The 12,429-nt window shown below is 35.4% G+C and overlaps 1 protein-coding gene across 1 annotated transcript in view; it reads left to right on the top strand.

The window, feature by feature from the left end:
* Positions 1 to 1,053: 1,053 nt before the first annotated feature.
* cps1 (carbamoyl-phosphate synthase 1, mitochondrial) overlaps positions 1,054 to 12,429 on the top strand; it is a 63,521-nt gene continuing 52,145 nt past the window's right edge. Inside the window, exons 1-13 of the mRNA XM_028435707.1 lie at positions 1,054 to 1,309; positions 4,460 to 4,569; positions 4,664 to 4,808; positions 5,094 to 5,183; positions 5,265 to 5,321; positions 5,385 to 5,477; positions 5,571 to 5,660; positions 8,142 to 8,270; positions 8,887 to 8,993; positions 9,603 to 9,744; positions 9,985 to 10,062; positions 10,522 to 10,620; positions 11,406 to 11,501. Coding sequence (XP_028291508.1) covers positions 1,184 to 1,309; positions 4,460 to 4,569; positions 4,664 to 4,808; positions 5,094 to 5,183; positions 5,265 to 5,321; positions 5,385 to 5,477; positions 5,571 to 5,660; positions 8,142 to 8,270; positions 8,887 to 8,993; positions 9,603 to 9,744; positions 9,985 to 10,062; positions 10,522 to 10,620; positions 11,406 to 11,501 — 1,362 coding nt within the window. The 5' untranslated portion in view covers positions 1,054 to 1,183. The remainder of the gene's footprint in view (positions 1,310 to 4,459; positions 4,570 to 4,663; positions 4,809 to 5,093; positions 5,184 to 5,264; positions 5,322 to 5,384; positions 5,478 to 5,570; positions 5,661 to 8,141; positions 8,271 to 8,886; positions 8,994 to 9,602; positions 9,745 to 9,984; positions 10,063 to 10,521; positions 10,621 to 11,405; positions 11,502 to 12,429) is intronic.

Genomic DNA, 12,429 nt, shown 5'->3' with positions numbered 1-12,429 from the left:
ATAATGTATGTTGACCCATAGATGAATATAATTTTTTTTAATTATATTTCTACATTTTTTTTTTACTCAATATTACTTGGTTGACCAAAAAAATAAAATAAATAAGTGCCGTAAATAAAATGATGTTAAAATTTGATTTAAATTTAAACTAAGCAAAAAGCTCATTCATATGGTTCGCCCATTGTAAAGTTGCACATGCTAAAATAAACAGCAGCTGTTTGCAACTTTAAGGAACAAACCACATTTAAAAAATGTATGTGAATTCATACTTTTGACCTAATTTATAGCAGTATTTGTGATATTTACATTTCTTGTAAAAACATAACGTCAGTGGTAAATGTAAAGGTTAAATGTTCAATCAAAATTCAAATGTCAAATGTCAAATGTTAAATGTAAATCTTATATCTAATTCTAAATCTAAATGTTACATATGAATGTTGAATCTCAGTCCAAATGTTGAATCTAAGTCCAAATATTAAATTTAAATGTTAAATGTTAAATCTAAATCTAAATATTAAATGTCAATGTTAAATGTTAAATCTAAATGTTAAATATAATTCTAAATCTAAATGTTAAATCTAAATGTCACCGGTGAAACTAACTAATTAGCTAATATTAGCTATATTAGCTAAATATGTAGTTTCACCCGTGACATTTAGATTTAATATTTAACTATTTAATGTTTCACATTTAAATGAAAAAAACAACACAAATGTTGCTGTAAATCTGGCCAAAAGTAACTAACATACGTTTTTTGTTTTTTTTGTTAATGTTTGTTGCTAAATGTTGCAAAAAAAAAAAAAAAAAAAATTCTGTTTATTTTAGCATGTGGAACTTTACAATGGGCACCCCATACATTTCTGGTTTTAGGTTGAGTGCAAGGGATTTTGTGTTTTTGCCTGTTTTTAATATAAAAGTTGTGATTTTAGGGTCTTAACCTATGCATGTGGGCGTTTTATTTCTGACCAATAGACGCTCTGTGCGCTTCCTGAGTGCGTCCTAACGCAGGCCGCTGACCAATCAGCACCGAGCTTACTAAAGCCTGCATGAACTGCCAGTGCCAAACTTTAGTAACTTTCTCAGGGGTTTTTTTTCCCCCAGTTTGTTTTTGTTTTTTATGCTTGTATTTTGTTAATTTCAAAGCTGCGAATCATTTTCTCTAAATTGTTGGCTTCAGGTTAATATGACAAAAATCCTTTTGGCTCAAAGCGTGTTTAGAACTCTGCGACATGGATGCGTGTTTGGCAGGAGGTTGGGAAACACGGCGTGTTTGGTGAAACTTCACCATGCCAAACTTTTGAGTGTGAAGGTAAGAATAAGCTCCGGGTGTTTGCTAAGTTGTTGGTGCGTTTCATCCGTGTGGGAACACGCTACAGTCACATGTGGTTGCTGGTGATATTCCTGTGTGTTGCTGTAGCATGCACACACTGTGTAGCCTGTTAGCTGCAGCTGTCACGTCTCAATTCGACACAGAAACTCAAATAACATTTCTTTTCTCTCATTGTAAACTTGTTTTTCTTTAACGGGGAAAAAAATAAATCCAATATTTGTTATAATACTTCTGATTGTAAAGTGTAACAGCAGCGTTGATCTGTGCGTTTCTATGTTTAACAGTTAAAACATGTTTATTTAAAAAAAAAAAAAAAAAAAAAGTATTAGTGAAAGGTTTACAGTAAACTATTAGGAGGCCGAACATTAGGTCACTATATTTGATTAAATCTTACACAAAAAGTTATTTGTTTGTTTCTATTATTTGTGTCATTATTGAAGTTTTAAATGAAAACATTCTTATTTCTAATAGAGTTTGGACTTGAGGTTCATTTGTTTGATTAATAGCATTTTCTTTTTTTTTTAAATTTATTTATTTATTTTTTTTAATTGCTGGGGTTTTGTATGTGTATTGCATTTATATGTGGAAGTGCAAATTAGGGCACAATGATATTGAAATTGTATTTTCTAGAATGTGACAGAGGAGGGTAGTGTTCTTTTTTACATTATTTGTAAAAAAAAAAAAAAAAAAAAAAAAAAAAAAATTAGACTAGACTAAAGGAATTTGTAATTTTATTCAAATCAAGGAGATTTTCAGTGGATTGATTTAATAACAGTCCATCTTTTTTAATTGATTTATTTTTTAATTTTGAAGTCACTGTTAAAAAGAATATTTTAATTGTCGTAGTGCTGTAAAGTATAAATATTATCACTGGTTTTGTTAGAGCTGTGCTTGACAGTGTGAGTGTTGGATGAGAAAGTAAAAATGACTGAGAAAACAACAAAGATTCTGTAAATTATTCATGATTCAGTTGTAGATATCACAATCTCTACAAATTAAATAAAATTTCAATGAAATACCACAAAATGTGCAGATGCTCTCTGATTTCCCGTGACTACATCACATGACTGTAGTGTTTTTAATTGTTGAAATAATTCTCAATTTTTCTGAATTCCTGAAATTTGTCATAAACAATCTCAAAAACACCCAAAGATCCTGCAGGGACTGAAATTTGTCATTTATTGCTTGGATATTGTATGTGTATTGCATTTTTATGGGGAAGTACAAATTAGGGCACAAAAATGTTGAAATTGCACACTTTTTCCATTTAATTTTGAGCAGTGCTGAAAAGGTCCTTATGAGTGTAAATATTATCCCTCATTTTGTTTGAGCCGTGCTGGACAGTGTGAGCGTTGGATGATTCCACAAACTAGACATTTTATCATAAATTTGAGCATAAAAGTACAAAAGATCTCACTTGTCTGATGATTATCCTGCAGGACAGAACCAAAAAAAAAGCCATATTGTCGTCTACTATTGTTAAATGCTGAGTGGCGTTTAGCGGCTCACACATCCCTGATTTGCACATTTTCATGGTTCTTTATTGGGTCATTTTATGTCATTTCAACTAATTCAATCAACACATTTTTAAACCAATTGTTCTATGGTAAATGGTAAATGGACTAGATTTATATTGCGCCTTATCTCCACACTGAAGCAGTCCCAAAGCGCTTTACATATTAGCTCATTCACCTAATCACTCTCACATTCACACACCAATGGGACAGGACTGCCATGCAAGGCGCTAGTCGACCATTGGGAGCAACTTAGGGTTCAGTGTCTTGCCCAAGGACACTTCGACACATAGTCAGGTACTGGGATCAAACCCCCAACCTCTCGATCAGAAGACGATCCACGGTCGCCCGTATGATTATTTCCATTTTTAGCTTCCAATATCTGAGGAACTACACCATATAGGAATCTGAAATTTGGTATAATAATTAGGGCTGGGCGGTATATCGGTTCATATCGAATACTGGTATATATTTTCGTTATGAATTTTTAATATATCGCCGTACCAGTGTATTTGATTACGCAACTTTCGGAAAGTTACACTGCGCTACGTTTCAGACTTGATCCTTTTCAGCGATGCACTTCTAAATAGGAAACAGTAGCGCTCTGGTGTTAGTTGTGGTGTAAAGCATACGTGTAAATGGATATGAAAGACACAATTAAAAGCTCTGAAGCAACATGTGAGCATGTGTGAACGCATGCCTCTGCTACAGGAGAACAACACTCACGGACACGGAGGCATGGTTAGCTTAGCATGTCGGCAATAATAGACAAAAAAGAGAGCATAGGATCACAATTTGTAATTCCTGTAATGTGGAAATAAGTCCTGGTGGAGCTGCATTTAAAGCTAGAAATCAAGCTAATGCTAAAGCTAAGATAGCATGGCAAAGAGCCATTAGGCTGCTGTTGCAAACTTGTATTACTACTAGTATAGAAATATTCTACAATATTATTTACTCATCATGACAGTAAAATAGACCACCCTAAGTCAATCTACTGCAGTAATTCCTCTCTCAACCAGTAGAAAATGATGTGAACACTTGATTATACATGAAAAAAAAAAAAAAAAAAAAAAAATCATATTCCGTGAAACTGTTAGAATTTTGAAAAATACCGTGATATACATTTTTGGTCATACCGCCCAGCCCTAATAGTAGTATAGCTCTACCTACTCTCTCAGAATATAGGAAGTTTTAAATTAAAAAAAAAAGAAAGAAGGATGCTCAAAAATCAACACATGCCCTCCTTATTACATTTTTTTGAGATTGAAGTGCTTGGAATGTTGTGAAAATGTGTTGAAATAACATGGAATGACCCTATTATGGAATCTTACTTTCTCTGTTAAGTGGCACTACACAGAAGATTAAAGAACAGATCTTTAGGCCTCAGTTTTCACCACACACTTCACAGTTTGCAGTTTAACATTAAAGTGCTGGAGGCTCAATGGTTTTAATTTCTCCAGAGCCCAAAAAACTACAACCCATGTCTTTATCTAATTACTTTTAGGTGTTGCCAGATTTGCTTTATTAAAAGATAATACGCCATCACTGAGTGAGTTCATGCTCAACATCTTGTGCTGCTTTTTCTTTTCATCTTTTTTTTTTTTTAAACTCCCAGACCCAGACAGCTCATTTAGTTTTAGAGGATGGCACCAGGATTAAAGGGTTTTCCTTTGGCCATAACACCTCTGCAGCTGGAGAACTGGTCTTCAATACAGGTCTAGTGGGGTAAGAAGAAAACACACAAATGTTTAAATCCAGGAAGCATTCACCACATTACCATCATCTACAACATTTATTTCTATCAATATTTCTACTCTAGCTATCCCGAGGCACTGACTGACCCCAGCTACAGGGGCCAGATCCTTACCCTGACTTACCCAATCGTAGGGAACTATGGGGTACCCAACACCAGCGAGGTGGATGAGCTGGGTTTAAGGAAGCATGTGGAGTCGGAGCGCATTCAGGTGGTAACTCGAGGCCCGGGGGCCAAATTCGGCCCCCGGATTTACAAAGAGGGTACTTAGATTCAGAAATAAGAGAAGGGGGGTACTTGAGCCAAAAAAAGTTTGAGAACCACTGGTGTTTACCATGTTTAATATAAGATTGTAATGAGTTGGGCATGAGGTTTAAGACATTAAGTGGGTAAATAAGTTATTATGAAAGATTAGGGTTCATTCATTTTGAGCTTTCCACTTGATATTTCCTCAAATTTAATGCTTAAACCTGACCATTCCCATTGTTGCATGTAGGTGTCTGGTCTCTTAGTTCAGGACTACAGCCATGAATACAGTCACTGGAACTCCGTCAAGTCTTTGGGTCAATGGCTACATGAGGAAAAGGTTGGTTTCTATTCAACTGTGACACCTTGCATTGCCTCTTTATCTCTTCAAATCTTCTCAACGTTATTCTTTACTCTAAAGGTTCCTGCACTGTTTGGCATCGACACCAGAATGCTGACCAAAATCATCCGTGATAAGGTAGTTTAAGCACAAATTTCATCTCTGCTGCTCATTAAATCTGATGCTTTGGTTCCTTCATAGGGGACAGTTTTGGGAAAGATTGAATTTGATGGTCAGCCCATTGAAATGACAAACCCCAACCTTAGAAACCTGGTAGCTGAGGTTTCCACAAAGGTAACATCATACCACAGCAGATAAACACATGTATGTTCAGAGATTGCATCTACTAGTATTGATCCTGTTTTTGTTTCGTTCTCCTACGACAAGGAGGTGAAAGTTTATGGGAAAGGAAACCCAGTCAAAGTGGTGGCTGTTGATTGTGGCATTAAACACAACATCATACGGCTGCTTGTTAAGGTAATAGTTTCAGAATTATTATTTGATTTATTTAAAGTTGACCTATCATGCTTTTAAATCCTTCCTTTTTACGTCTAAATCCTACAGTCTATATAAAGTGGAACTGCAATGCTTGGGTCTGAATTCCTCATTATTGTAGCTCCACAGGCTACTTTTCTACCCCTTTTCTGATGAACGTCTGAGAGCAACTCATTTTTGTGTGTTCTCTTTAAATGCAAATGAGACACTTCATGCCACGCCCCCTCGCCAGGTTGCAGAGGTGCAACTCTGTTCAACTCCAGCCCATTCGGCCATTATTATAGTTTGATAGTAGAGATACGATTATCTAGCGGCGCAGAACCTTTTTATTCGAACGTTAAAGCAGAACTAAGTAACTTGCGCTTAGTGCTCTCCCTAAACGTGTCTTTTAGTTGTCGTAAATACTCCACATCCCCCGCCGCCTGTCCCACCCCACAGCTACATGCGCATATTTGCTCCCCCAAGACGGTAGCAACCGATCACTGAAAAATCCTAATACAACAGTGACACTTAGGGTGCTTTCACACATACTGTATAGTCCCATGTGAACAGTATGAGGATGAGAGCTGTCAAAGTGGCTCTGAAAATGGATGGATGGATGGATGGATGGATGGATGGATAGATATTTGTGTGTGTGGGTTTGGTGGAGCGCTGGGTTGTTTTTGTGTGTGCGTGTCTGTTGCTGTGACGACAGTGTGTGTTATTGCTGTGTGTTGCTGCTGAGCTGTCACTACATTGAGTTGCTCTGTTCCTCTGACAAAGGTCTTCTCTGCTTTTTTTTTTTGCTGGCTCCGCCATGATATAAGTTTGAGAAAAGTGAATTTATAGACAACCGTGCATTAGTTTGTATTGGGCTGCCGTAAAGCTGTACGTCTTGCCACCGGGTCGGAGGCAGGGAAAGTTGCAAGTGCGGTTTTCTGGCCAGAGACAGCAGGGGTGACGAAAGACCCCCCCATCACCCCATAAACACTTATATTACCCTCACAGGGACTACGAGAAGGATTTATTAAGTTGAAAAAGTTGCTTTGTTCTGCTTTAAGTATAAAATGATAAAATGTCAACAAGGGATGATTGATTATTTCTCTTCTTAAAACAAGCACACTAACAAGACAAAAGACTGCTTCCTAATCTTACCACTAAAATGTTATATTGACAATATGCTATGTTTAGATATGCATCAGAAAACGCAGCAGTTAAATGACCATTGTCATTAATCTCAACAACAGTAATACTGCTACAGACGTGTACTTAAAAAATAAAAAAAACAAAGGTACTGCTAAACCATGACCACCATGTGTTTTAAGAAAGTAAAGTACATGCGAAATATAATTCATAAATAGGACAGAAAATTGTAGCTTACAGTGACAACAAATGCTGTGGTTTTATTAACATTACTGACAATCCTTTAACACAAACTGCATGCCAGATACTGTGTAAAATCGTTAATGCTAGTTACTACAATAGGCTTTCGACCTCGTTAACGACCAAGCCAACATCAGCGCTGAGCTAATGCTAGCGCCTAGCTAACGTCACTGACTCCAGTGTTTTCGGAGACAAAAATGGCAAAACTATTGAAAACTTAAGTATACACTTCAATTAAAAACACGTATATCATCAAGGATCTAAAACAATGAGCTCACAGCTCTAACATATGAAGACGGTGCAAGTGCTAATGCTAACAAAAACAATGACAGGGACGTCTTATAATCACACTTTTTAGCGTTAACTGTGTTCGTCGTTTCCAATAATAGAAGGAACTGACCCCTCAATCAGACAAAGGCTTTCGACAAATCCTTCTTCATGCTGGCGGAGGTTGCTGAAGCAGTCATCCTTGAAGTGCTTCGCGCGTACAAAAATGACTTTACCCACAGATGTGGGTACATTCATGTGAAAAATATATTTCAACCAGGTACTTCGAAGAGGTTCTGATGCTGGGAGACGGTGTAATGAAGCGTGTGGGTTACTACACCTAACAACCAAACATTTAGAGCTATCTTCTCGTACCTTCAGCATCCTTGTGCTTGGACTACAAAATCGCAGCAAGAAATAAAAATGGCGGATTGCTAGAAATATTTGGCCGGAAGTTGATGTCCTAATTTGGCAGTTCTGCTGCAAATACTGTGACGTAATTGTTCAAAAAACATAATAGAGAATAGAAAAATCGGAACAGATTAAAAAATATGACCACAACAGAATATAAAGATATCATCGCAGCACCTGAAGAGACTAATTTAAACTTTTCTGTACTTCTAAAGAATCCAAATACACAACAAAATGCATTAAGCGCTAAAAAAGTGGGTTTAGCATTATAGGTCCCCTTTAAATTATTTTTCCTGTAATGCACATCAGTTGTTTATTTTCTAGTCTGTTTGTACAACATGTAAAAAGACAACGGTTTGGATGAAAGTGAAGACAGAATCCAGGATTAGATCACTGTGTAACTTTCTGCATGTGTGGCTGCAGCGAGGTGCCGAGGTCCATCTGGTGCCCTGGGACCAGGACTTGCTGAGTTTAGAGTATGATGGCCTTTTCTTATCCAATGGACCAGGAAATCCTGCTCTGGCTGAAATGCTCATCCATAACGTGCGCAAGGTAATGTATTGAAAAAAAAACTTTTGTGAGTAGTGCAGTGGTTCCCAACCTTTTGTTGGATCGTGACTCCATTTTGATATCAAGAATTTCTGGCAACCCTAAAGACATGTTTTTCTCCTAGAATTAGTCTTTGTTATATTGTATTACAAATACAGTTGTTTTGATGCATTTAATTATTATTATTAATATCTACAAAATATAGGCGTTTTATTTTGAATAAGAATAATCAAAAATGTATTTTAATTCAGTATTTTTTTATACACTGTTTTTGATATACTGTATTTGATGCAGATGGCTTCCCTCCAGAAAAAAACCCCAAAACAAAACAATTACATACAGTATATTACTGCATACACATACTTTTTTTGTTCGGCAGTGGGTGGAAGTATGAACGTATTAGTCCCACCTCTTTTTCTACAGTTACAGTTACAAATAATCATTTTTTTAGCCACTGCTGCTGTTAATAAATTAAATTAACTTTTTTTTTTTCTTCTGCTTTTAAATCAATTACTAGACATTTCAGGAGACCCCATTTAAAATCCAGATGATCCGACAACAAGGTTTTTTTTTGTTTTTTTTAATGAAAAAATATATATGTATGCATGTATTTTTCAAGGTGTTTGAGAGTGATCGTCTCCAGCCAGTATTTGGGATCTGTATGGGTAACCAGATCACTGCGTTGGCTGCAGGAGCAAAGTCATACAAACTGCCCATGGGCAACAGGTAAACCTAATATTTAATCCTAATTATCTAAATTTAATTCAACAGTTTTTCTTTGGTTGCATTCTTGTTCATTTTGCAGTAGTTTAAAGTTGCTGGAGATGCACATTGTTTTAACAGATAAAGACACTTTAAGTCACCTGTTGTAACTTGCTTTTCCATAATCTTTCTTTTGTTTTTATTGTTATTTCTTTTTTTTTTCTTTGATTTTTAAAGCACTTTGAGTCCCCAAAAAAGTTCTATGTAAAATTGATTTGTTGTTGTTATTATTATTATTATTATTATTATTATTATTATTATTATTATTATTATTATTATTATTATTATTATTATTATTTTATTGTAGGCCTAATAAATCAATACATTAGGAATCTTTTGCTTAAAGAAAGATGTAAAAAGTTGCAATTGCTACCTGAAAGTTAGTGTTGAACTCCACTTTTAAAAAAAGGAGAAAATTGAATAAATAAAACTTATCGTCTGAAAAAAAGTGAGAAAGGAAAAAAAAATAAAAGAAAAAAATAAAATGAATAAAACTTATTATCTTCAGCAGCTTTAATCTTCTTTAAAACAATAATAAAAATTGTATTTCCATGCTTGTCTGGTAATTTCCAGAGGCCAGAACCAGCCTGTGTTGAATGTGAGGACGGGCCAGGCCTTCATAACGGCTCAGAATCACGGCTACGGCATCGACAGCACGTCCCTGCCTCCAGGATGGAGCCCCCTGTTCGTCAATGCTAATGACAACACCAACGAGGTTAATTTCTCTTACTGCGAATATTAAACCTCATTCTAAGGAACATATGTACATGTAACACTCATGTTCTACAAGTTTGGGTTAAAAAATGAATCAAAAAACACAAATTCTGATAAAAAAGCTACAGTGCAACCTATTCATTGGCTGTAAAAAGTATATTTCTGATTTGTTTTTTAATTTTTTTTTCTAAAAACTCAACTGTGTGATCTTAACAGTTTGTCCTTTATTGATCATTTCCAGGGTATCATGCACAACAGTAAGCCTGTTTTCACAGCACAGTTCCACCCAGAGGCTAAAGGTGGTCCCACCGACACAGAGGTAATTAAAGACTTTGATGATGCTCTATGAAGTTCTTGAACACTACACTAATTAGGGTGCGTTCACAAATGCATCTAGGTAGATGTTGGGTCTTTCCTATGGAAAATGGAACAAAGGAAGAGTCGTTATATTTTTTGGTTGGGGCAAAAAAAAAAAACAAAGAAGGGTTAGTGAAAGGGGAAGGATTGATGATAAGAGTTCTGAGGCAGAGGGAACAAAGAGATGAGCAGTAACAAGAAATGTCAAGATACGGATAAAAAAAAAATTTGAGGCGTACAACTTTTTTGCTTTTTCAAATTAATACATAAACAAAAAGGACAACATTTGTTTAGTTTTAATTATTTTGGAATACAAACTACAGCATTGGTTTTTATGTTCTTATTGTGATGTTTTTTGCAAACAGACTTTCAAACCTTTTCTGGAGTTTTCATATTTAACAGATGATTCTGGTTTCCACAGTTCTTCTTTGACTCCTTCATGTCCCTGATCAAGGAGGGGAAGGGGGCCAACATAGCATCAGTCCTGCCTGCTAAACCCAACGTTTCTCTCAGAGCTAAGGTACATCACTGCATGTCAAACGGGTGGGCTGCTCTGAGCGCCATGGGAAGGGTTGGATGTGCAAGTTCATGTGGGTTTAAGCACAAATCTTAAACTTTCCCTTTTTACTTAAATCTTTCTTCATGTTACAGTTAAATAAGGGTTAAGTTTGTGAACCAATACACGACTAACTCCTTAAAGAATCTTAAAATAAACTTTTTTTTTTTCATCTTGGTTTTATTTATTTATTTTTTAACATATAAAAACAATACTTATAGAATAAAACGAATGTCACTGAAAAACAAGTTCATTTCCAAAACAAGATAAAAACACTAAGTAGATTTCAATACAATATTTACACATTCAAAAAAGCTGTAGGATGAAGTCTGACCTATTTAATCCTACCCCTCTTATAACCAGTATAACCAATTTATCTGTGAGCTACATATCGCCTATATACTGTACATACACATATAAGCACCCATACATACTGTATATACAGTACACACCTATACATATGTCGATACACATAATGTACATAGCCTACAGTAATAGTATATGCTATCCATATACAAGTTATAATTATAATATAAGCTACCTATATACATATGAACACAATAATAATTATATTAATAAAGGTGGAGACTTCACCTACATTGTACATACAACCACATTTTTAAACAAAATTTCATTTAGAAATAGCTCTAAATTATTATGAAGAGGTGCATGGTCCCTTAAATCCAATCAAACTGTTGGATACAATCAACAAAGCTTTTTTTATGTTTAATGTTTCCATGTTCACACAGGTGTCAAAGGTTCTCGTCCTGGGCTCTGGTGGTCTGTCTATTGGACAGGCTGGAGAATTTGATTACTCAGGATCTCAAGCCATCAAGGCAATGAAGGTAAGACCACAAGAATAGAATGTCTTTGTTTATTAGGAGTGTAATGTTTTTGTTGGGAGGTCCTTTTCTGTATTCGTAGTATCAGGTGCAACTTTGAGCCAAACTTAGCTCCCATACTGCTAGGAGATGACAGATGGTGATACTCTGTAAACATTATATGCTGCAACATTTCTCACTGTAAAAATTAGCTAAGCTTGATTTGAATCTGTTTCAAGGAAACGCACAGTTTTAAATAACTGTTTCATTTGATTAAATGTATGGCAAACAAATTTTTAAAAATGACATCCTCTTGATAGGAGCACCTTTCGGTGTTTATGAAACCAATCTTAGGTCTAACATTTAATCTCTTTTAAATTTACTGGGACTGTTCAGCAAAACAAATGACATCAAAGATATTGCTACTTCTTTTTATGGTATTTTTCAAAAAATGACAATTAACTTAAGGTCAAACTGCTGTGTTTAACTGAGACTCTTAACAAATAAGCTTTACCTGTATTTCTATCATTACCTCTCTTACTATCAAAATAAAAAACATGTCTTCATTGAGAAATGCATTACATCTAAAGCTCTTTTTAAAATGTATTTATTTTACTTGGCAACATATACGAAAAAAGACAGAAACAAACGACAATTTTTATGAGTCCTTCACAGTACAATAAACTGTGTGTGCGTGTGCGCGTGCGCGCGGCAATATTAACTAGAAAATGTGCATTTCCTGGTGAGGATGCAGGTGCTGGCCCGCGTCACACTGCATTAGCATTAACCTAGCATTAGTATTAGCATTAGCCAAGTGTTATTATTAGCATAAACCTAGTATTAACATTAGCCTAGCATTAGAATTAACCTAACATTAGCAATAGCTTAGTGTTAACAATAGCATTAACACGAGCCTTGCAATAGCTTAGTGTTAACAATAGCATTAACACGA

Source organism: Gouania willdenowi, chromosome 21 (genome assembly GCF_900634775.1).
Source record: "Gouania willdenowi chromosome 21, fGouWil2.1, whole genome shotgun sequence".
In the NCBI taxonomy this organism is placed as follows: Eukaryota; Metazoa; Chordata; class Actinopteri; order Blenniiformes; family Gobiesocidae; genus Gouania; species Gouania willdenowi.
This window is presented reverse-complemented; position numbering and strand designations above follow the sequence as displayed.